Source organism: Molossus molossus, unplaced genomic scaffold (genome assembly GCF_014108415.1).
Source record: "Molossus molossus isolate mMolMol1 unplaced genomic scaffold, mMolMol1.p scaffold_m16_p_4, whole genome shotgun sequence".
In the NCBI taxonomy this organism is placed as follows: Eukaryota; Metazoa; Chordata; class Mammalia; order Chiroptera; family Molossidae; genus Molossus; species Molossus molossus.
Window position 1 is genome coordinate 75235586 of NW_023425377.1, and position 24637 is coordinate 75260222.

General features: G+C 39.2%; 1 protein-coding gene and 1 pseudogene across 2 annotated transcripts; one reads left to right on the plus strand and one right to left on the minus strand.

Annotated features, from left to right (window-relative positions):
- Positions 1-1833: 1833 nt before the first annotated feature.
- LOC118643875 lies at positions 1834-16360 on the minus strand (annotated as a pseudogene).
- On the plus strand, positions 14383-23399 carry LOC118615206 (olfactory receptor 7A17-like). 2 transcript variants are annotated; one of them, XM_036239881.1, is made up of 3 exons: positions 14383-14405; positions 17808-18724; positions 23368-23399. In XM_036239881.1, the coding sequence occupies exons 2-3, from the start codon at positions 17809-17811 to the stop codon at positions 23397-23399; spliced, it is 948 nt and encodes a 315-aa protein (XP_036095774.1). In that variant the 5' UTR covers positions 14383-14405; position 17808. The 2 variants fall into 2 exon arrangements, with proteins under 2 accessions (XP_036095774.1, XP_036095773.1); XM_036239880.1 differs by lacking the exon at positions 14383-14405 and having other exon boundaries at positions 17803-18724.
- The last annotated feature ends 1238 nt before the right edge of the window (positions 23400-24637 follow it).

Sequence of the window (24637 nt, forward strand, 5' to 3'; positions counted from 1 at the left end):
GGGATAGCATAATTGCCAATGATATATCAGATAAGGGGTTTATTTCCAATATATATAGAGTGCTCACAAACTCCACAAAAGGAAGACAAAGAACCCAATTAAAAAAATGGGCAGAGGAACTAAATAGACACCTCTCCAAACAGGACATACAAATGGCTAAGAGGCATATGAAGAAATGCTCAACATCACTTATCATCAGAGAGATGCAAATTAAAATAACCATGAGGTATCACCTCACACCTGTCAGAATGGCCGCCATCAACAAATCATCAAACACAAAGTGTTGGCAAGGGTGTGGATAAAAGGGGACTGTAGTACACTGCTGGTGGAAATGCAGACTGGTGCAGCCACTATGGAAAACAATATGGTGTTACCTCAAGAAATTAAAAATTGAACTGCCATTTGGCCCAGTGATCTCACTTTTAGGAATATAATCTAAGAAGCCTGAAATACCAATCAGAAAGAATATATGTACCTCCATGTTTGTAGCAGCACTATTTACAAAAACTGTGATGTGGAAACAGCCCAAATGTCCATTGGTGGATGAATGGACATATACACAATGGAGCACTATGCAGCTGCAAGAAAGATAAATCTCTTATTTTTTGAGACCACATGAAGGGACCTGGAAAGTATTATCCTACATGAAACAAGCCAAGCATAGAAAGACAAATATCACATGATCTCACTTATTTGTGGAATATAATGAACATAACAGTCTGAGGAACAGAGTAGTCCCAGAGACATGGAAGTGGAGCATAGACTGACAATCCCCTGAAGAGAGGGTAGAGGGGGGAAGATAAACCACAGAACTTATATGCATGTATGTATGAACAAAGGACATGGACAACAAAGGTGGGGACAGGGTGGGGAGGGAGGGGTGAGGGGAATCAGTGGGTGAAAAAGGGGAAACATCTGTAACAAAAATAAATTAATTAAACAAAAAACATTCTATGTTGATTTTATATAACAGACTTATTGAGGAGTAACTAACATACAATAAATTGGACATGCTTAAAATATAAAAATAAATAAAGAAAGAAAGAATATTTTACCCTGCTTCATGGTGTGTGTGTGTTGGATTTTTTTTTAGGTTGTGGTAAAATACACATAACAAAATTTATCATCTTCACCATTTTTTTTATAAATGTCATTTATCCATTTTTATTTATTAATTTGTTTTTTTTTTTACAGATGTTTCTCATTTTTTCCCCATTGACACCCTCCTCTCCTGCCCCCCACCCCATCTCCAGCTTTGTTGTGTATCTTCACCATTTTAAAGTATACAATTTTGTGGCATTATGAACATTCACAGTGTTGTGTAACCACAGCCACCACCACCATCCACTATGCTACACCTCAATCCAATTCAATCTGAATCTGAATCCCTAGTGGTAGGACTCATGCATGAGAATTTGAAGGCTCACCAGATGCTTCTAATATGAAGCCAAACTGAAGACCAGTTATATACATTCTATCACATAACCTGCTTCAATAGATTCAAGCAATAACAATGTTTTTGGACAATAGACATGAATTGTGGAAAGAGTTGAGAACTGTATGTATATATATTTTTAAAAAGTTGTGCTTCACCAGGATATCTGGATCATAAGTAATAAAAACAATATTCCATAGATGCTACAGGATTCAAGCTTGATGTAGTTTTTGACACAGGTGAGATCTCAGAATATTCCTCTAATCCCATGTACTAAGAGAAACAATATTCAAATATGAAATATCAAGAGAAATGAGAGCCATGAGATTTACAAAAATTATGTGACCAGAGAGGCATGTTTGCTAAGTCTAGGTAATTGGTTTTGCAATCTTTTCTAATCAAGACCAGAAAAATGACCCAGGTATTGCAAGTAGGCTGCTTTGCTGAGGAGCCTCTGCAAGGCCCTCTAGATGTCCCTGTTCCTCGGACTGTAGGTGAAGGATTTCAGTATGGAGATGACTACAGTGTTCATCGCTGAGACCTTGAGAAGTTGACACAATTAAACCAAGGTACACTCCAATGCTTGTTGTATAAAATAAGCAAACACCCTGGCTGGGTGGCTCAGTTGATTGGAGCATTGTTCTGTACACCAAAAGTGGTGGCTTTGATTCCCAGTCAGGGCACATAGTTAAGTTGCAGATCAATCCCCAGAGGCAACTCATTGATGTTTCTCTCTCTCTCTAACAAACAAACAAGTAAATAAATAAATAAATAAATAAATAATAAGCAAACAACTGAGAGGTAAAGACAATAGGTGGAGAAGGCTTTATACTTCCCACCTGGTGATGGGTTGAAGAAAAAACATTCAAAGTCAGAGATAAAGATATCTGAGATAAGGAGAAAACCAGAGATGGCACCAACAAAATACATGGCTATGTCATTGGTGAAGGTGTCAGAACAGGCAACGTTGAGGAGTTGAGAAGAATCACAGAAGAAATGACAGATTTCCACATTCTTGACGCAGGTAAGTTATAACACAATCAAATCATGCTGCTGGGATTGCAAACGGCTAATCTGGGATTCCAAAACTAAGAAACCACAGAGGGCCCTGGCCGGTTTGGCTCAGCGGTTAGAGCGTCGGCCTGCGGTCCGGAGAGACCCGGGTTCGGTTCCCGCTAAGGGCACGTACTTCGGTTGCAGTTTGTCCCTGGCCCTGGTTGGTCGTGCGGGTGGCAGCCACTCGATGTGTCCCTTCACGTCGATGTTTCTCTCTCTCTCTCTCTCTCTTCCTCTCTCTCCCTCCCACTCTATCTGTACAAAAAAATGGAAAAATATCCTCGGGTGAGGATAAAAAAAAAAAAAGAAACCACAGAGGCATGAGTTCATGATGACTGGGTAGTAGTGGGTGACGGATAGCCACAAACTGGTCATAAGCCATCACAGTCAGGAGAATATCATCTGCACAGTCCCCCCAACCCCCTGCAATTTTAAAAGACACCCGAATTAAGCAGCCAACATAGATGACTGAGTCTGAATGTCCACTATCATCTTGGGGATCATAGTGGAGGTGTAACCAATGTCAGCCAGACAGGTTGGAGAGGAAGATGTACATGGGGGTATGAAAGTAGGAGTCAAAGCTGACCACCAGCATGGTGAGTAGGCTCCCAAGCATGGTGAGCAGGTATACAGACAGCAACAGCCAGAAGAGGAAGGGCTGCCATTCTGGATCTTCTAAGAGACCCATGAGGAGAAATTCTGAGACATGCATTAGATTTTGTCCTTCAATGTAACCGGGACACCTTCAATGTTATAGATACAAAAATGAAAAATAATTGGTCCCATGTGACCATTAAATAGACAATTTAAATAGTTCAAAACAAACACTATTTTATCTTTTCTCTAGTTCTACGGGACATCCTTGAAAAGGAGGAAAGAACCTAATTTGTGGGAGCCATACCGTCTATGCTGTTTTTATTAACCAAGAGGGGTGTATTTAGTATTTGAAAGATATTTTTGTTTTGTTTTGTATTTAATCCTTCCTCTGTGACAAGGAAGTGTAGGCTAGGGAATCAAATATAAATGAGATTCAATAGTTTTTTTCTAAATACTAAATATCTACTTATATGAGGACAAAAATAAAATGTTCTCTCAGGGATCAAGGGAAATAATAACTTCCTGTCACAGGACATTTAAGTTGAATGACATGAGGATCAGCCTTATTATTGTTAAAGATAACATCTTTAAATTATTTTTCCCTTACTTTATACATCTATCACATATTGACCTCATGGGGGAGCGTCCACTGTTAATCATTACTTAATGCAGTTGCATCAACTCGGAATCAAGTCAGACTCAGAGATATTAAGAACTTGCATCATGTCACAAAGATAATTAAATATAGCAGACAAGGATTCAAAATTAAATTGTCAGCCTCTCAGTCTCACTTCAGTTTCCCAACCTTTAGACATTGCTAAGCAGAGTCTGGAGGTCTTAAACCACCTTTATATCTGAGGTACATTTTTATTTATTTATTTTTTCTGAGGTACATTTTTAAACTGTTCCTAGTTTCCTGAGTAGGAATGGAACCAAGACCCTAACATTATGTCGCTCTTTGTGATTGACTGGGCTGATTACACATACAGAGGAAGAAGTGGACAGCTCTACAGGAATATCCAGAAGCAGGGGCTTTGCCTTAAATTACTGTGTGCCAACTCTGTGCTCTACTCCTGTGGTCTCAGCCATCCACACTTCCTATATCTTTGATGCAGCAGGTGCCACTCTGTGCTTTCCAGTGGTATACCAGAAAGCCCCAAAGGGCAGAGCACAGTGAGTAGGTGATCTCTTCCTAGAGTGTCCAGGGAACTGAAATAGTTGGGTTATCAGGGGGAGAACACAGGCCAAGTGCCCTGGGTCAGGAAGCAGATTATCCTCTTTCTTTCTTTCTTTCTTTCTTTCTTTCTTTCTTTCTTTCTTTCTTTCTTTCTTTCTTTCTTTCTTTCTTTCTTTCTTTCTTTCTTTCTTTCTTTTTTTCTTTCCTCTTTCTTTCTTTCTCTTTCTTTCTTTCTTTCTTTCTTTCTTTCTTTCTTTCTTTCTTTCTTTCTTTCTTTCTTTCTTTCTTTCTTTCTTTCATTTTTGTTACAGATGTTTCTCCTTTTCCCCCCATTGACACCCTCCTCTGCCTCCCTCCCTGTCTCGTCCCCAGCTTTGTTGTCCTTGTCCATTGGTTATGTGTAAGTGCATATAAGCTACGTGATTTATCTCATACCCCCCATGCTGTCTTCTGAGGGTTTTCAGTCTCTAACCTACTTTCACATCTCTGGGACTACCCTGTTCTTCAGACTGTTATGTTCATTATATTCCACAAGTAAGATCATATGGTATTTGACTTTCTCTGCTTGGCTTGTTTCACTTAGGATAATACTTTCTAGGTCTCTCCAAGTCATCTAAAAAGATAAGAGATTTTTTGTTCTTATAGCTGCATAGTACTCCATTGTGTCTATGTACCACAGCTTTTTTATGCACTCATCTATTGATGGACACTTGGGCTGTTTCCTGTTCTTACCTATTGTAAATAGTGCTGATATGAACTTGGGGGAACACATTCTTTCGGATTGGTGTTTTAGGCTTTTTAGGGTATATTCCTAGAAGTGGAATCACTGGGTCAAATGGAAGTTCAATTTTTAATTTTTTGAGGTAACACCATATTGTTTTCCATAGTGGCTGCACCAGTCTGCATTCCCACCAGCAGTATACTAGAGTCCCCTTTTCTCCACATCCTCACCAACACTTGTTGTTTGATGATTTGTTGATGGCAGCCATTCTGACAGGAGTGAGATGATACCTCATTATTGTTTTAATTTGCATCTCTCTGATTAGTAAATATAGATAAATTAGATAAATATAACTCAGCATTTCTTCATATATCTCTTGGTCATTTGTATGTCCTATTTGGAGAGGTGTATATTTAGTTCCTCTACCCATTTTTTAATTGGGTTCTTTGTCTTCCTTTTATTGAGTTGTATGAGCAATCTATATATTTTGGAAATTAACCCCTATGTGATGTATCATTGGCAATTATGCTGTCCCATACAGTAGGTTCTCTTTCCATTTTGATGGATATTGCTTTTGCTGTGCAGAAGCTTTTGAGTTTGATGTAGTCTCATGTGTTAATTTTCTCCTTTGTTTCTGTTGCCTTAGGTGATATATCAGCAAAAATTCTGCTGTGTATGATGTCTGAAATTTTGTTGTCTATGTTTTCTTCTAGGATTTTTATGGTTTCACAAGTCACACTAAGTCTTTTATCCATTATGAGTTTATTCTTGTGTATGGTGTAAGTTGATGGTCTGATTTCATTTTTTTTTTTTTTTTTTAATGCATGGAGCTGTCCAATTTTTCCAACACCATTTATTAAAGAGCCTGCCTTTACTCCAATGTATGCTCTAGCCACCTTTGTCAAATATTAATTGAGCAAAATATTTTGGGTCAATTATTGCATTCTCTGTTCTATTCCATTGATGTATGTGCCTGTTCTTGTGCCAGTACTAGGCTGTTTGGATTACAGTGGCTTTGAAGTATAACCTGAAATCTGGTAATGTGATCCCTCGAACTTTGTTCTTCTTTTTAAAGATTACTGGGGCTATTCTAGGGCTATTTTGGCTTCACATGAACTTTTGAAGTATTTGTTCTAGTTCTGTGAAGTATCTCATTGGTATTTTGATGGGGATTGCATTGAATCTATAGATTGCTTTGGGTAGTATGGACATTTTAATGATGTTAATTTTTCCAATCCATGAAAAAGGTATGTGCATCCATGTTTTTATGTCTTCCTCTATTTTTTTTTCCAATGACCTATAGTTTTCTGTGAATAGAACCTTTATTGCTTTGTTTAAGTTTATTCCTAGTTATCTTAATTTTTTGGCCATGATGGTAAATGGGATTGTTTTTTTAGTTCCTCTTTCTGTGAGTTCATCATTGGTGTATAAGAATGCCATCACTTTCTTGACATTAATTTTGTATCTTGCTACTTTGCCAAATAAATTTATTAAGTCTGGTAGGATTTTGATGGAGTCTTTAGGGTTTTCTGTGTATAATATCATGTTATCTGCAAATAATGAGTTTCACTTCCTTTTCCAATTTGGATCCCTTTTATTTTTTTCTTCATGTCTTATTGCTGTGGCTAAGACTTCCTTTACTATGTTAAATAAGAGTAGTGAATGTGGGCATCACTGTCTTGTTCCTGTTCTTAAGGGAAATGCTTTTAGTTTTTACCCATTGAGTATGATGTTGGCTGTAGGTCTTTCACATATGGCCTTTATTATGTTGAGATATGTTCCCTCTATTCCCAGATTGCTGAGCGTTTTTTATCAAATATTGGTGGTGGATTTTGTCAAATACTTTTTTAGCAGCTATTGATATGATCATATGGTTTTTCTCTTTCATTTTGTTTATGTGGTGTATCACATTTATTGATTTGCAAATATTGTACCAGCTTGCATCCCTGGGATAATCCCACTTGATCATGGTGAATAATTTTTTTGATGTATTGCTGCATCCAATTTGCTAGTATTTTGTTCAAGATTTTGGCATCTGTTTTCATCAGAAATATTGGCCTGTAGTTTTGGGTTTTTTTGTAGTGTCTTTTTCTGGTTTGGCAAATAGAATTATGCTGGCCTCATAAAATGAGTTTGGAAGTCTTCCTTCTTCTTGAATTTTCAGGAATGGTTTGAGAAGAATAGGTGTTAGTTTTTTGAATGCTCCATAAAACTCTCCCATGAAGCTGTCCAGGCCTCAGCTTTTGTTTGCTGGGAGAGTCATCAATTTCCTTCATTGTTATTGGTCTGTTAAAGTTTTCAATCTCTTCCCAGTTCAGTTTTGGGAGACTATGTGTTGCTAGAAATTTGTCCATTTTGCTTAGATTGTCCAATATGTTGCCGGATAATTATTCATAATATTTGTTAACAATCTTTTGTATTTCTGTGATGTCACTTAATTCTCTTTGATTTCTGATTTTGTGTATTTGGGTTCTCTCTCTTTATTTCTTGGTGAGTCTAGGTAAGGGTTTATCAATCTTGTTTATCTTTTCAAAAAAAGAGCTGTGTTTAATTGATCTTTTGAATTGTTTTTGTGGTCTTAATGTGTTTTATTTCTGCTCTTATCTTTATTATTTCCTTCCTTCTACTTGCTGCATGTGTTCTTTTTGTTTGCTTTCTAGTTCTTTAAGTTGTGAGGTTAGGTAGTCATTTAGAAATTTTTCTTGTTTCTTGAGGTGGGCCTATAGTGGTATGAAGTTCTCTCAGCATTGCTTTCGCTGCATCCCATAGACTTTGTGTTGTTTTGTGTTCATTTTCTTTGGTTTCCAGAAATTTTTAAATTTCTCCCTTGATCTCCATGGTAATCCATTTATTGTTCAATAACATGCTCTTTAGTTTTTGTGTTTTTAAATGTCTTTGCATGTTTTTGTTGCAATTGATTTCTAGTTTTATGCCATTGTGATCTGAGAAGATGCTTGATATGATTTCAATTTTCTTGAACTTGTAGACTTAGTTTGTGCCCTAACATGTGATCTGTTTTTGAGAATGTCCCATGTGCAATTAAGAAGAATGTGAATTCTGCAATTTTGGGGTGTAATTTATTGTAGATATCTATTTGATCTAGCACTTCATTTAGAGTCTCTGTTTCCTTGTTATTTTTTTGTCTAGAGGATCTATCCAGCGATGACAGTGGGGTGTTGAAGTTCACTGCTATGATTGTATTGCTATTGATTTCTCCTTTGAAGTCCTCCAAAAGATTTTTAATATATTTTGGTGCTCCTAGATTGGGTGCATATGTTTACCAAGGTTATATCTTCCTGTTGAATAGATCCTTTTAATATTATGTAGTGGCCTTCTTTGTCTCTAGTTGTAGCCTTCATTTTGAAATCTATTTTTATCAGATATGAGTATTGCTATCCCCGCTTTTAAATTTTTTTATTTTTTATTTTGCTTGGAAGATTTTTTTTCCCATCCCTTTACTTTCAACCTATGTGAGTCTTTTGTTGTGAAGTGGTCTCTTGTACACATATGTGAATCATGTTTCTTATCCAGTCAGCTACTCTGTGTCTTTTTATTGGAGCATTGAAACCAAATACATTTAAGGTGATTAATTACAATTAAGGTGATTATGTACTTATTGCCATTTTTGTTCATTGTGGTTATAGGTAATAGCTTCCTATTTCTGCTACTAATTGCAGCAGTTCTTTTAACATTTCTTGTAGTGCTAGTTTGGTGCTAATATATTCCCTTAGCCTTTTTTTTCTTTTTCTTTTTCTGTCTTGGAAGCTCTTTATTTGACATTTTATTTTGAATGATAGCCTTGGTAAATAGAGTAGTCTTGGATTCAGATTCTTGTTTTTCATGACCTTGATTACTTCATGCTATTCCCTTCTGGCCTGTAGTGTTTCTGTTGAAAAGTCAGATGATAGCCTCATCGGGGTTCCTTTGTAGATAACCCGTTGCTTATCTCTTTCTGCCTTTAGGATTCTCTGTTTTTAATTTTTGGCATTTTCATTATTATGTGTTTTGGTGTGGGCCTCTTTGGGTTCTTCTTACTTGGGGCTCTCTGTGCTTCTTGAACTTGAATGCCTTCTTCCTTCACCAAGTTAGGAAAGTTTTCTGTCACTATTTCTTCAAATATTTTCTCTAACCCTTGCTTATTTTCTACTTCTTAGGGGACCCCTGTGATGCAAATATTATTACATTTCCAGTTGTCCCACAGTTCTCTTAAGCTGTATTCCTATTTGTTTTTTCCTTTTGGTTTTCTGATTGGTTGATTTTTTTTCTACCCTGTCTTCTAATTTACTCATCTTGTCCTCAGCTTCCTCTACTCTGCTGGCAAGTCCTTCCAGTGTGTTCTTTTTTTTTTTTTTTTTTTTTTTTTATCCTCACCCGAGGATATTTTTCCATTTTTTGTACAGATAGAGTGGGAGGGAGAGAGAGAAAGGGAGAGAGAGAGAGAAACATCGACGTGAAGGGACACATCGAGTGGCTGCCACCCACACGACCACCAGGGCCGGGGACAAACTGCAACCGAAGTACGTGCCCTTAGCGGGAACCGAACCCGGGTCTCTCCGGACCGCAGGCCAATGCTCTAACCGCTGAGCCAAACTGGCCAGGGCTCCAGTGTGTTCTTTATTTCTGCTATGTCATTCTTCATTTCCATTTGGTTGGTTTTCAATGTTTCTATCTTTACTCATGGTGTTGATATCCTTACTCATGCTGTTGAGCTTCGAGATCATGGTTCTGAACTCTACCTTTGATAACTTGCTTAACTGCATTTCATTGATCTCATCTTTGGTAGAGTCCTCTGTTCTTTCATTTGAGATTTGTTTCTGTTTCACCATTTTGGCTATCTTAGTTTGTTTTGGAGCCTGCCAAATTTTCCCTGTGTGTGTTGATGTTCTGCTGTTTGTGACTCCCTCATCTGGGTTTGGATGAGTGTGAGGGGGCCCATGTTAAACCCCACTGTCAAGTATTACTTTCCTCGGTAGATCTGTAAGCCCAAGAACATTTCAGTTATCCTCTAGCTTTTTGCCTGAAAGTATGTCTCAGTTACTCAGTGGCTTGGAATTTAGCCCTCTGGTGTTCTGTGTAAGAGGATTTCCAGAGAGTGGGATAGATGCTTGTTGTTAATGAGCCTCAATTTATATTTTTTGGTTCACCTGGAGGGGGTTGAATTTTTGAAGGAGGGGCTGCTTTTTCTCCCCACAGCACCAGGAAGGAGCAAGCTGGCCACAATTCTGTGTGGCTGGGAAAGAGCAAGTTGGTCACTGTCCTTTGTCTCTGTGACTCAGCAAAAACTCTGAGCACCCTCCAAATGCCAGGTGTCCCCACAGAGTTCCCGTCTAGTCCACCCTTCCTCTGCCAGAGCCCAAGGTGTGTGGCTGTAGCCAATCTAGTGCTCTGTCCCGGCCCTCTGAGCCATGGAGCAGGCTTGGAATTTTAACCCTGAGTGTGCTGCTTACAGCTAAGGCTTCCAGCCCACCACCCTCATGCCTGGATATATGGTTCTCTCCTGCTGCTTTTCTGTTGCTTTTTTCTGTCGATTTGTCTTTCTTATAGTTGTAATTCCTGTTTGGTCCTGGGAGATCACCTATATAGCTTCTATTCACTCTGCCACCATTTTTTCTCCCCTACTCATTTATTTTAATTATTTCTTTTCTTTACTGATTTCAGAGAGAGGAAGGGAGAGGGATAGAAACATTAATGAGAGAGAATATTAATTCACCACCTCCTGCATGCCCCACACTGGGGATTTGGCCCACAACCTGGGCATGTGCCCTGGCTGGGATTTGAATCTGTGATCTCTTGGTGCATGGGTCAATGCTCAACCACTGAGCCACAAGGGGCAGGCCAGACTTTCCGATTTAAAGTTGGCTTCAATCCTTTCTGTCTCATGACCTGTGCAGATTACTTACGAATGTTATTATGCTTTCTTCTATCAAATAATAATAATATGGGTACATAGGTTCTGAGGGGGATTTTGCAGATGAAACAAAACAGGCTACACAGTGCACAGAACTCAAAGCCTGACACATAGGATCCAACATGTGGCTCCAGTCCTGCTCACAAATGGTAGAAGGGATCACTCCACTGACCCTCAAGGGAGGGGCTCTCCAGAAACAGTCAAAACAGCAATTTATTTAATGAGAAGGAAGGGGATTCAGAACCAAATAATCCTCCTATGCCCTTTGCTTCAGGCTCACCTGTCCCAGGCCAGAAGGAAATTCCCTTGGGCTACACCAGGTGTCAGTCTATCCCTGCTCCTCTGCCTTTATTTATCCTCCACTGGGAGAAGCAGATACATAGAGCTCAGACCTTCAGATACTCCACTGTGATGCCCCAGCATTCTCAGAAACTGCTGTGGCAAAGAGGTAAGAAGGGGATAGAACTTTTACTTACATGCTTTCCTGGCATATAGACAGGAATGTAGAAGAGGAAAAGCCCACCAAAATCAAGGGAAAGTCCCTGGCTCTGAACAGGGCTCTTCCAAGCCTTGCCAGACCTAATGTTCTCTTACTTTTGTCTTCAGGTCTGCTGTCACTTACTGCCTCAGGTCTGGGCCTTCTCATAACCTTCTTTCCCCCACTTAAAGTTCCCTCTCCCAGTTTTTGCTTCAGTGGGATATTTCTACATCTATAGAGCATCTTCCCTGTGCCTAACATTGACTAGATGCTGCACATAAAGAGGCAGCTGTAATGTATTGCTCTCCTGGAGGATGAAAATTCTAGAAACAAACACATGCATGCAATGTGATGGCTTGCCCCACGTGTAGTCCCGTCTACCAAGGCACAAAGAATGTCCAAAGACAGAGTGATTAGTGCTGAATGGGGGTGTCAGTAAAGATTTCAAGACAGTGTAGAAGAAGGAATAGAACTCTTCAATGTGAATAATGAAAGAGGAGGTTCCCTGGTGAGAGGGGCTGGTAAATGCAAAGGTCCAAAGCTATGAAAATGCACAAAATGTTCCCAAAATTATAAGACATCGAGTATCTAAAGTCAAAGCATTGTTTTCCAATAGATAAAAATATGTCTCATACAAATATATATAGAGAGACTATGCCAAAGACTTAATTCTTAATGAAGAACAAGGGGAGTAAAATTAGTTTGCAGAACATTTGAAGAACAGAAATTTATATAGACAGGACAAGAATGATTGAATTAGTTTTGTAAGTTAGATGTAAAAATACAGAAAAATAAAACTAGAGCCTTTGGGGTTATCTTTTCTACCAAATAGAGAATTCCCACAGGGCAATAAACAATAACCTTTAGGTAATCTTTTTAGCTGAAAAGAAATAATTTGCATGTATGCTGGACAAAAATCAGTCGCAACTTATTAAATTTATATGAGCATTAACTTCACAGAGTCAAGGCCCCAAGCAAACAAAAGAACATTCCCCCAGAAAGTGGAAGAATTAGGCAGGCAATTACACAGACAATACTTCAGAGTAATAGTCATCCTTCTGCCTCATGGAAAAGTTTTGGGGAATGTCCTCCTTAATACAAAGGATGGATTAGAAACCAGGAAGAGGGTGGTGGAATGGGAAGTGAAGACAGAGCAATAGGACAGGGCCAGATCATGAAGGACACTCGTTTGGGCTTTCTTCTGGAGAGATATGGAGCCACTGAACAATTTTTAAGATGCATACAATGTTGAGATTAGAACTATTCTGACATCCCCTGCAGAATGGGCTAGACAAGTATCAATTTGTAGCATAGACGAGATATTAGCAGAACTTGAATTAAAGCAGCATTGGTGAGTAAAGGAAGTGTCCAGTGGCAGTTTATTTTGCCATTTCAATACCACAGACAGTCTTCCTAAATAACAATCTTATACATTTATCTATTTTATGAAAAAGTACTGTAGTAACAGCCATCCTCACCCATTCCTGACCCCCATGTCCTACCACATACCCGTGGATCAGTTGTTCACAGAGTTCCTCTCGTCCATCTTCCTATAATCCTGGGGATCCTGAAGCAATGTAATTTGTATGTCTGATCTAGATTGATTATACTCCTCCCATATATAAAAAATCTACCCTGAACCCCATCCTTTATTCTGTATGCTACACACACATACCCCGCTACCACTACCACCACTACCATCAATTACTCAAAATCAAAGTAAATATCTCCAATTCTTTGCTGAAGTCAATAGTAATGTCTGCCTCACATCAGAGAAACCTGAAGTCATTGGATGTTATTCCCAGTTCATAATCAGACTCATTACAATTGTAGCTAGTTGCAGACCTTTTCAGTCTTTGAATACATCAGTTATAATCTATATGACTTTGTAATAGTAAATATTTGATCAGTTGAAGGCCTGAATAGAACAATAAGGCTGAGAAAGAGATAATTCCTTCTGCCTGACTGCCTTTGGGCTGGGACATTGGTCTTTTTCCTGCTTTCAGACTAGAAGTGAAACATCAGTTCTCCCTGGTTTTCAAACCTGCCAGCTTTCAGAATGGAACTATACTATCAGCTTTCTGGTTCTCAGGCCTTTGGGCTCAGGCTGAAACTACACACTAGTACCCTGGGTTTCCAATTTGCCAAGTGCAGATCTTGGGACTTGTCAGCCTCCATAATCACATGAGCCAATTCTGTAATCAATCTCTCTCTCTCTCTCTCTCTCTCTCTCTCTCTCTCTCTCTCCACACACACACACACACACACACACACACATACACACAAAACCTGATGGTTCTATTTCTCTGGAGAACTCTTATTATACAGTTTATTTTCCTTGTTTTCATCTCATTTTTATTTCTTATTCCTGCTTTCTCTTTTCTTTCATCCTCAAAATACTATCATAATGGCTCATGATAAATTATCTTTTACTGTGGGATTACTCTGTACCTGACCTTCCCCAGAGAAAAAGGGAGAATAGAGGAGCCATCTTGATTGAATATATTCCTCTATTGTTTTCTGATCACAAATTAATATATGCTCATTGTGGAAAATTAAGAAAGTGTAGAGAAAGAAATGAAATAGAAAGAATGTAAGTACCCATAATCCCACCTCTCAGAGATATAAGCAACGTGAATATTCTGGTTTCTTTCTAGTCACAGTCCATCTCCAAATTGCTAATGTTCTATATGAATGGCATTCTGTCCCATTGTTTCCACTCAACATTATAACATGGACACTTTGTCATGTTGGTGTTTTTCCACCATTCTATTTGGGTTGTTCAAAAACTTCCACTACTATAAACATCAGAATTCAACAGCAATGCTCTACAGCGCACTCTAAAGTGCCACAAGTAAGACTGTTGACAGTCTCGTACCTACATTCTTTTGACCAATCTGAAACCTATTTTCATAGCATTAAAATAGAGGGTTCCCAGTCTATACATACAGTTGGAAAGTTCTTAATGCTTACTATCTTGATCTCCAGAACATCTGAGCCAAAAGGTATCTTTATACACTGTCATGCCAATCACCAGCATTTGATATTCTCATTAAATTTGATGAATTTTTTTCTATTTCTTTAGAGAAAAACATATGATCCGGTAGCTGCACTCCTAGTATTGACACAAATGGGCTGCAAAATTGTGTCTACCCAAACACCTGCTCACAAATTTTATGTAGCTTTATTCATAAATGCCAAAAATTAGAAGCAACCAAGATGTTCTTCAATAGGAAATGGATAAATCAACTGTGGTATATCTAGACAATGGAACGTTATTTAGCAATAAAAAGAATGACCTATCAAGCCATGAGAAGACATGGAGGCGGAATCTTAAATATATATTGCTAAGTGAAAAAAGCCAGTGTGAAAACGTTACATGATTCTGACCATATGACATTCTCAAAAAGTTAAAATTATAGTGACAGTAAGATCAGGGGTTGCCAGTGGTTGGAGAGGGGAGGGACAAATAGGTGAAACATGGGATTTTTGGGGCAGTTTACATAATACTATAGTGGTAGATAAACAACATTATGCATTTGGCCAAATCCGTAACACTGTACATCACAGAGATAACCCTGTAAATTATAGACTGTAATAATAAAAGCATCAATATCAGTTCATCAACCACAACAAATGTATCACATCAATGCAAGACATTAATTATAGGCAAAACTGAGGGGAGGGGTAAAGAAAGGGGAGTAGTATATGGGAACTCTATACTATACTTTCTGCTCAATTTTTCTATAAACCTAAAAGTGCTCCAAAATGGCATCTAATTTTCACTCTATTTTAGTTCTTGTAGATTTAGTATGAAATTTGAGCACTACTTAATGTTTTATATACCTGTATTTAGCCTTTTATTTTTAAGAGCTTTATAATTTGTTTCTGCACTTTTATATTTTTTCATAAATTATGAATTCTCCCTCCCTCAGATTTTAACTTGCCTTTTAATGTCATTTGGTATACTGACAAACAGATGGTTTATTGTATGTACTTTAAACTACTTATCTATTCCTTTGTGATTGCTTTCACTGATCTGCTTAGGATGCTTTTACACTTCAAGAAGTCATATAAATATATTATCTAGATTCATTTTTTTTTTAATCCTCACCCAAGGACATCTTCCCATTTTTTTATTCAGATAGAGTGGGAGGGAGAGAGAGCGAAACATCGACGTGAAAGGGACACATCAAGTGGCTGCCACCGGCAAAACTCAATCAGGGCCAGGGACAAACTGCAACCAAGGTACGCACCCTTAGCGGGAACCAAACCTGGGTCTCCCTGAACTGCAGGCTGATGCTCTAACTGCTGAGCCAAACTGGCCAAGGTTGTATTCATTTTTAATAGTGTTCTGTTCTCAATTTTGCCAGTCACTCTCTTTTCTATTAGCTATTTATTTTGAGGTATTAAAAATTTCTAAACATTGTTTATTATATCATTTATCTTTTATGGGTTGATTTGTGATATATCTATACTGTAAACTAAAGTCTCATATTAGCTAGTGACTTTCTTGATTGTTCAATTTGTTCCATTGATCTATCTATACAGAGGTAGGTAGAAGTAGGTTTATGGTTGTTTATTGGAAAATAAAACAATTTACAAATAAGAATAAAATGGTGATGGAAATTTTTTTTTTAAAAGAGTAAACTGTGTTCTACATACATCTGTAAACCTACTTTTGCCCATCCCTGTATTTGTCTATTAGTTTTTAAAGTGCCTGTCATCGTCAATAATCTTTTACACACTTTCTTGGATTTTCAACTAATTTAATATTCCTTAACTTTGATCAGGTAGTATTTCTAATCGGTCATCAAGGGGTTTGCAAGTGTTTTAATTAGTGCAGAGGAGTCAAAGGCAGCAGTATTTCCCTGGTACTCAGAGCTACAGAAAGGCAGAGCTCATGCCTCTTACCTTTCTACACTAAGTCCTAATTCAGACCCTGTCATGCCATAGGCACTCAGACTGTGCAATTTACAGGGACACATTTTAACTCCAAGGAAGGGTTTTTTCTTATGTGTGTATAAAATTGAAGACAGCTGTCTCTGAGTTTATAAATTCCCTCTTGTAGCAGAGACCTAAAATTTGAACAGAAACTAAGCATCCCCCCCCCCTTTTAATAGGGTGAAATAAAAGGTAGAAATCTATCATTTTCTTTATGTTCAATCAAAATGTCTTCATGATAAATGGGTGTTTTTGTTCTTGGTTAAAGGGTTTTGATAGGAAATTTCCTCTACTGTTTTTTGAAAATTTCTTCTAACCCATATTTATAGAGCACCTATTATGTACGAGGTACTATGCTAAATGAAAATAAAATAGAAAAGGCACAACCTACAGAAAGTTAAAGAGCTACAGCACAGCTCTGGCTGGTGTTGCTCAGTGGTTAGAGCGTTGGCCTGCAGTCCAGAGAAACCCGGGTTCGGTTCCTGCTGAGGGTGCGTACCTCGGTTGCAGTTTGTCCCCAGCCGTGGTTGGTCGTGTGGGTGGCAGCCACTTGATGTCCCTTTCAAGTTGATGTTTTTCTCTCTCTCTCTTTTCCTCTCTCCCTCCCCTCTATCTGAACAAAAAATGGAAAAATGTCCTTGGGTGAGGATAAAAAAAAAACCAAACTACAGCACAAACATGCAGGACACTCTTAGAATGTATGGTCTGATTTGGTCTTTGGTATTGAGGCGTATTATGGTACACTGATCATTACAATAGCAGAGGGATAAATTGGCACAGTAATAACATTACTATAATATTTAAAGAATTAACAATAGAATTTTTCCCCAATAACCTTCTCTGAGTCAATCTTGAGACACAGAATTGTCTATTTCAAGATACTGGCAAATGGCATGAGGGCAAACAAGAACCACCATTAGCTCGCACTCTCTCCCCTTCCCAACCCAGAGCATGCCCACTCCAGTCTTCTTTTCAAGTATACTTTCCTAGGCTCCACAGGCCCTTCTTTTGCCTCTGTAACTTATTTTCCAAGCCCATTTTTCTAAGGTTCACTTTTATTACCTCTGTAACTTTCTAAATAAACTTTCTCTTAAAAAAAAATCATTAAATTCTGCAACTCCCCGTTCTCTACATTTCCCTGGGATCCAAACAGACCACATCTACAAGGCAGAAAGGAGATGCTCAGGAAGCTGATTGTCCTTGCACAGGAATTATATAGAGATGGACTAGCCAGGAGTCAAGGACAATCCAAAGGAGAATCCTAAATAGTGTGGGACATTCACTTTAAAGAGAAAGTGTTCCAGGTAGTAGTGGTGGAAGCAGGGAAGGAAAGGTATTATTTAAGAAATTTTCACCAACTTAAGAAAACAAAATTCTTAGATAAAACATAAAACTTAGTGAGTGAATGAGCTTGAAATGAATGGCATATTCCTGTTTTGTTAGTTTTAACATTATTTTTTTTCCTCTTTCCAGGCAATTCCCATAAATGTGTATGGAAACAGGGAACCAAACAGCTACTTCAAAATTCATCCTTCTGGGACTTTCAGAAGATATGGACCTGCAGCCCATCATCTTTGGATGGTTCCTTTACATGTACCTAATCTGTGTTACAGGAAACTTGCTCATCATCTTGGCTATCATCTCTGACTCCCACCTCCACACCCCCATGTACTTCTTTCTCTCCAACTTGTCCTTCACTGACATTTGTTTCACTTCTACCACCATCCCAAAGATGCTGGTGAACATTCAGACACAGAGCAAAGTCATCACATATGAAGGTTGCCTTACACAGATGTATTTCTTCATGATTTTTGCTGAACTAGATAATTTGCTACTGACAGTGATGGCCTATGACCGGTTTGTGGCCATCTGTCACCCCTTGCATTACACAGTCATCATGAGCCCTCGCCTCTGTAGTCTCCTGCTTCTGCTTTCTTGGTTAATCTGCCTGGCCTATTCTTTGTTGCAAAGTTTGATGGTATTGAGGGTGTCCTTTTGCAAAGAGACAAAAATCCCCCATTTCTTCTGTGAACTTGCTCAGATCCTCAAGCTTGCCTGCTCTGACACCCTTGCCAACAACATCCTACAGTATTTTGTAACTAGCCTGCTGGGTATCATTCCCCTGATTGGGATTCTTTTTTCTTATTCTAGAATTATCTCATCCATAGTGGGCATTTCATCTGCTGGGGGTAAGTATAAAGTCTTTTCCACCTGTGGGTCTCACCTCTCAGTTGTCTCCCTGTTCTATGGTGCTGGTCTTGGGGTCTACCTCACTTCTGGAACAGCCCATCCCTCCAGAAAGAGTTCAATAGCCTCAGTGATGTACACGGTGGTTGCCCCCATGCTGAACCCCTTCATCTACAGTCTGAAGAACAGGGACATGAAAAGGGCTCTGCGGAGACTTTTCAGCAGAGGAGCTTACTCTTGGTGAGATCATGCAAGTTAATGACAACAGAGATCCAAAGTGCTGATAATTAGTATTCCTGAATATGTAGTCTGCAGACATAGAGAAGAAATGCTATTCATGATATACTAGAAGACATTCCGGAACTAAAGACAAACTTGAAGTAGCACACCCAAAGTGTCACCATCTACCAACGAAAAAGAATGACCAACCAATAACCAAACTTCTTGTGAAAATAAACTATTTCAAGAATGCAGACTCCTGCCCTGGCCAGTGTGGCCTCAGGTGGTTGGAGTGTTGTCCCCTACACCAAAAGGTTGTGGGTTCGATTCCCAGTCAGGGCACATAATCAGGTTGCAGGTTCAATCCCCATTTGGGGTATGTGCAGGAGGCAACCGATTGCTGTTTCTCACTCACATCAATGTTTCTATCTCAATCAATCAAAAGAATGCAGACTCCTACAAGCATCAAAAGAGGAGAAAGCAAGTAAAGAAATACAGCAGGGGAGAAGAGGAAGAGTGACAACTAATGTTTACACCTTATTCATTTTTACCCCTCTGTTATGTGCTAGCTAGAACACACCATGCCCATTGGACCATGTTTTCCCTGGACTGTCTGGAACTGATAACTGGACTGTGTCATACTGACTTCTGTAACCCCATAACATTTTATTTACTGTATCTTGTTTTGGTGGCAGCCATTGACCTATACTGAGGACTTTAAGAAACTTCTTTGTAATGTCTACTTTGAGAGAAAATTCTGATCTTTGTTGATCCATATGAACTAGCAGATCTGAAATAAGAGTCCAAAGCAATCCACTCTATCTTCCTTGCCTGGTTGATGCTTTACCAAATCTTCACATGCCTAGCTCCTTCTCACAAGTTAGGCTTCAAATAAAAAACTGTTCACTCTTCAGAGGTCTATACTGGCCACTGTCTTCCTACTCATTCCAGTTTTCATAGCATTTATCAAATTGAGGGGTAGAATAGCGGCTAAGACGGCTCTGGGCTCAAATATTTTCATCATTCACGAATGAATGGTACAGTCTTGCCCAAGTTACTTCTCTGTGCCTCCATACCCTCATCTATAATAATAAAAATGACAAATGACAATACATTGCCTAAAGAGTTCTGGTAGGGATTAAGCGTTACACACAAGGGAGCTCAGAACAGTGTCTGGCACAAGCACTCAATAATTGCTAGCCACCACAAGATCCATGAAGGCCACCAAGGTCTACATTGACCACATAAAAGTTCAGTTCAGCCAGTCAGGGGCTCTTCTGTCCCTTAAACCCTATTAACTACAGATAGCTTGCACTGCCATGGGTGTGTTGTTGGGGCTGGGGGGTGCCATGCAGTATAGGGGGAAAATCTATAATCAGTAGGATAGAGTTGGAAAAACTGGCTATTGTTGACCAGGCTATGGGAGCCAGGCATGTGAAGATTTGGCAAAGCGTCAACCAGGCAAGGAAGATAGAGTGGATTGCTTTGGACTCTTATTTCAGATCTGCTGGTTCATATGGATCAACAAAAATCAGAATTTGCTCTCAAAGTAGACACTACAAAGAAGTTTCTTAAAGTACCCAGAACTCTGACTCAGAGTCCCAAGAAAGCCATGTAAGAGAGGGAGCCCCATGCAAGCCTCAGTCCTAGGAGCACCACATGCTGATCAGATCTGGACTACAGGAGAGAACTTGCCTGGACCTAGAGACTAAGGATTGAACAAGGAAATGTCCCCAGAAAGAACTCCCTACACAATAGGGAACTGGGAAAATAAATCATCTTTTACACTGGCTCAACTCCATGGGGAGAATCTCTTAAACAGAGAGTAAAAATTAAAAACTAAAAAAACAAACAAACAAAAAAACATTAAAAACCACACACACACACACACACACCCCTATCTTGGGTTGTCTCAATGACTGTGGAACCCTTTTGGTGATCAATGGATTCAGATTAGGCAGATTCCAGTGTTTGAATCCTCACGTTACCATTTATTAGGATACTGACTGTTTCTAAGCAGCCTCAGATTCTCAGTTGTTGGGGTGATTACAGAAAATTAGTGTTTAAGTGTCTAATACATACATTCTCAAAAAGCAGTGGGCATCACATTTATGAACACTGCATTTATTTGTGCTCCCATCTTGTACCAAAAAGAGGTAGATCTATTGACAGAATGCTGTGACCCAGAAAGCTCTGCCCAGCTGCACTCTTCTCTAGCAGATGTCTGAGGGTGAGGTACATGCTGACTATTTCTGGAAAAAAAATCTCTTTATTCAGTGCAATAATGTCTTACTACCAACCATTCGGTGGGGCACCTGGCCTTGGTGACCTGGGCAAATTAGATCAAGCCAAGAGAACTATCTGATTTGTCCTCCATCTTTCAGTTAGTTCCTGGTAGAGAAAATTATTACTCTATCAGAGTTTTTCAACCTGGGTATTGTTAGCATTTGGGGCCAGATAATTCTTTATAGTGGGCACCATCCTGTGCATTGTAAAAATTTAGCAGCATCTGTGGCCTTATACACTACATGCCAATAGTTCTCCCACCCTTATGCCCCAGATTCTCAGAAGAATCAAAGAAAGTGCAGGAAAAATGAAGTGAAGAGAAGACCATGGTTTTTCTAAGGCCCAGAACCGAATGGAACTAAGATACCAGTCTCTAGTTAAGCAAGACCTTGCATGGAGGAGGCCACAGGTCTGGAATAGAAGCACGAGTGCTATTCACTGAATAAACAAATGAACACATTTTAGTACCTCAAAACTCCAGAGGACAAAAACCTTGCCTGTTCACTGGCTGCCTGGGGAATATTCAGGATTACAAAGGGATAAGAGGAAACTTTGGGGGTTCACCAACTTGATTGTGGTGATGGCTTCACAAGTGCACACAGAGGTCAAAGCTAATCTAATTTTAAGAATGTGATTTATTATATGTCAGTTTTATCTGTATAAAACTATTCCCTCTCCAAAAGACACTTGCAATACAGGCTCTGTGGTGACTGCAAAAATAGCAACCATTTCCTCACTTCCCTGTGCCCACACCCCTCTATGTAGCTCTGAATACCTTTCCACTCTGGGTTTACCTATGTGATTGCACTGACTACAAGGTACAAGGCAAACATAACATACACATCAGGGGCCTGACAAACACTTGCGCAGTCGAGCTTGTGCTCTTCTGAACCTTCTGGCAGCATGTATACAGGCCCCACCTGGACGTGACAAGTTAAGATGAGTAACCCCTAAGCCAAACTGGCAACCAGCTGCAGACACAAGCCCAGCTAAACACAGCCCAAACTGTCAACCAACAGAACTGTAAACTAAATAAATTGTGGTTGTATTAAACCACTGTGCTTCTTGGTAGTTCACTATGTAGCAAATATAAACAGGACCCCTGCCCTGGCTAGTTTGGCTCAGCAGTTAGAGTGTCGGCCTGCAGACTAGAGTCTTGGGTTCGGTTCCCCTAGGGGCATGTCCCCAAAGAAAAACAAAACAAACAGGACCCCTTTACTCCACTCTACTGTGGGGAACAGGTTACCTTTCTAAAATATAATCTTATCAAATGCGAATGAATTCCATCAACCTCAGCGAACATTTAAATTGAGACTGATAAATAGTGTTAATGCATGTCTGTGTGTGTGTGTTATATGTCTCATTTCACCCCTCCAGCTTTATCTTCTACTTCTAAGACTGTCCTTTTACATGTCTGAGAATGTGTTATGGTTTTTTCTGAGCCTTACACGCAGGATTGGCATGCTCATTCAACACTCCACATAAGCCCTCTACACTTAGCTTGCATCAACTCTTCCATATGGGTTTCCTTGACCCCTCCAAGTTCAACATCCTCTCCTTGAGACTTCCTAAATGGATTAACTGGTCACATTAGCTATCTTATTTATTGTTTACATATTTCTCTCCTCTTTGACCTTTACTCTTTTAAGGACAGTAGTTATGTCTCATTGTCTTTCCTCCCCCAAAGCCTAATTACGTGTAAGATACTTAATTGATATTCACTGGTTCTCTAGAGAGGAAAAAATCCTAAGTAAATTGGCATTACCCAAACATTACATAATTCAGAGCTGCTTACTGCCCGGAGAATTGAAAGCTGTAATGAAACAAGACTAGGTAAGAGTATAATTAGAAGTCCCCTCCAGAGAAATTGTGTAAAATATTATGTCTGTCCCAAGAACTGGCAGGAAGTGTAATGAGAGGCAAGAGCTCTGGGACACATGGGGTGGAGCAGGGAATTCAGTTGTGTGGCTAATTAATGTGATGGAGGGATTGGGCTCAGAGGGAGTAACTGCTTTGGATTCCAAGGCTCCTAATTAAAGAAAATAGCCCCATTTTACTCAATGCTGACTCTACTCCCCATAGGCCTTGCCTCTAGAGGCATACACCTTTACTTTTTCCAAACTAGGCAAGAGCCCTGCAATGGCTATTATTTCTTCACTAATGAGTGTGGGAAAACTACTGACTAAGGCCTATGCAACATTCAGCACCTTCATTCAGGATGTGAAAGTGCCCCACCACTCACCCAAAGACCTGCAAAAAAGCATTTAAAGGGGAAAGGAGAAGGGTGCAGAGATTTCAGGAAGGCAAGTGTAAAACAGAAGGCCTCTGACCATGTGCCCCTCTCATCTTACACCATCAGCCCAACTCACTCATCAGCTTATGCAGACATGAGAAGCAGAGCAGTCAAGGGCCTCAAGGTCTGAACCGCCCGCATCAACACTCTGACAAAGGTCTCAGTTTCTAGCTGATAAACTGACTCATTTCGTGTCTTCTACAGGTGAATGACTACTTTACTGTGGTGTGTGGAAGACTGTAGTTAATATATGTAAAAAGTATTCAAATCTGACATCTTCTTGTGAGAAGTAGATAAGGTAGTTTTTTAAAAATTGTGAAAAACATTAAGTCAAGACGATTTTCAAGGGTGTGAGTCTGGAACTTGTCTTTATGAAATGGATTTATTTAGATCCCCAAGGATTAATTGGGTAGGTTTGAAAAACTAAGCTTTTATTCTGAATTCAGAAAAGTAGCAGTGGCCTAAAGACATATAAAAGAACTCATGTTGCTTACTCCTAGGGCTCCTGTATGATGGGAATAGTTAAAAGAATTGCTGGTCTTAGCCCCTATTTAAGGAGTCTGTAGAAGAACCCAAAGGAAATCAGGGAGACAAAAATAAGGACACTAGAGAAAGCTTTAGTCTCCCACACAATAGCTACAGCAACCACTAAACAGGCTAACTTCTAGCTGGAAAAAACACACACTAAAGTCCTATCTACTGCTCTTCCTTTTACCCAATACATCATGTCAAACTTTCAACAAAAGATTGCAAGACATGTTTAAAGGCAAGAAAAAGATAACAGTCTAATATGAAGAAATGCTCAACATCACTAATCATCAGAGATGCAAATTAAAACAACAATGAAGTATCACATCACACCTGTCAGAATGGCCGCCATCAACAAATTATCAAACAACAAATATTGGCAAGGGTGTGGAGAAAAGGGGACTCTAGTGCACTGCTGGTGGGAATGCAGACTGGTGCAGCCACTATGAAAAACAATATGGGGTTACCTCAAAAATTTAAAAATTGAATTGCCATTTGATCCAGTGTTCCCACTTCTAGAAATATACCCTAAGAAGCCTGAAACACCAATCAGAAAGAATATATGTACCCCCATGTTCATAGTAGCACTATTTACAATAGCTAAGATCTGGAAACAGCCCAAATGTCCATCAGTAGATGAATGGATAAAAAAGCTGTGGTACATATGAAAAGTGGAGTACTATTAAGCTGTAAGGAAGAAAGATTTCTTATCCTTTGAGATGACATGGAGGGACCTGGAAAGTATTATCCTAAGTGAAACAAGCCTAGCAGAAAAAGACAAATACCACATGACCTCACTTATTTGTGG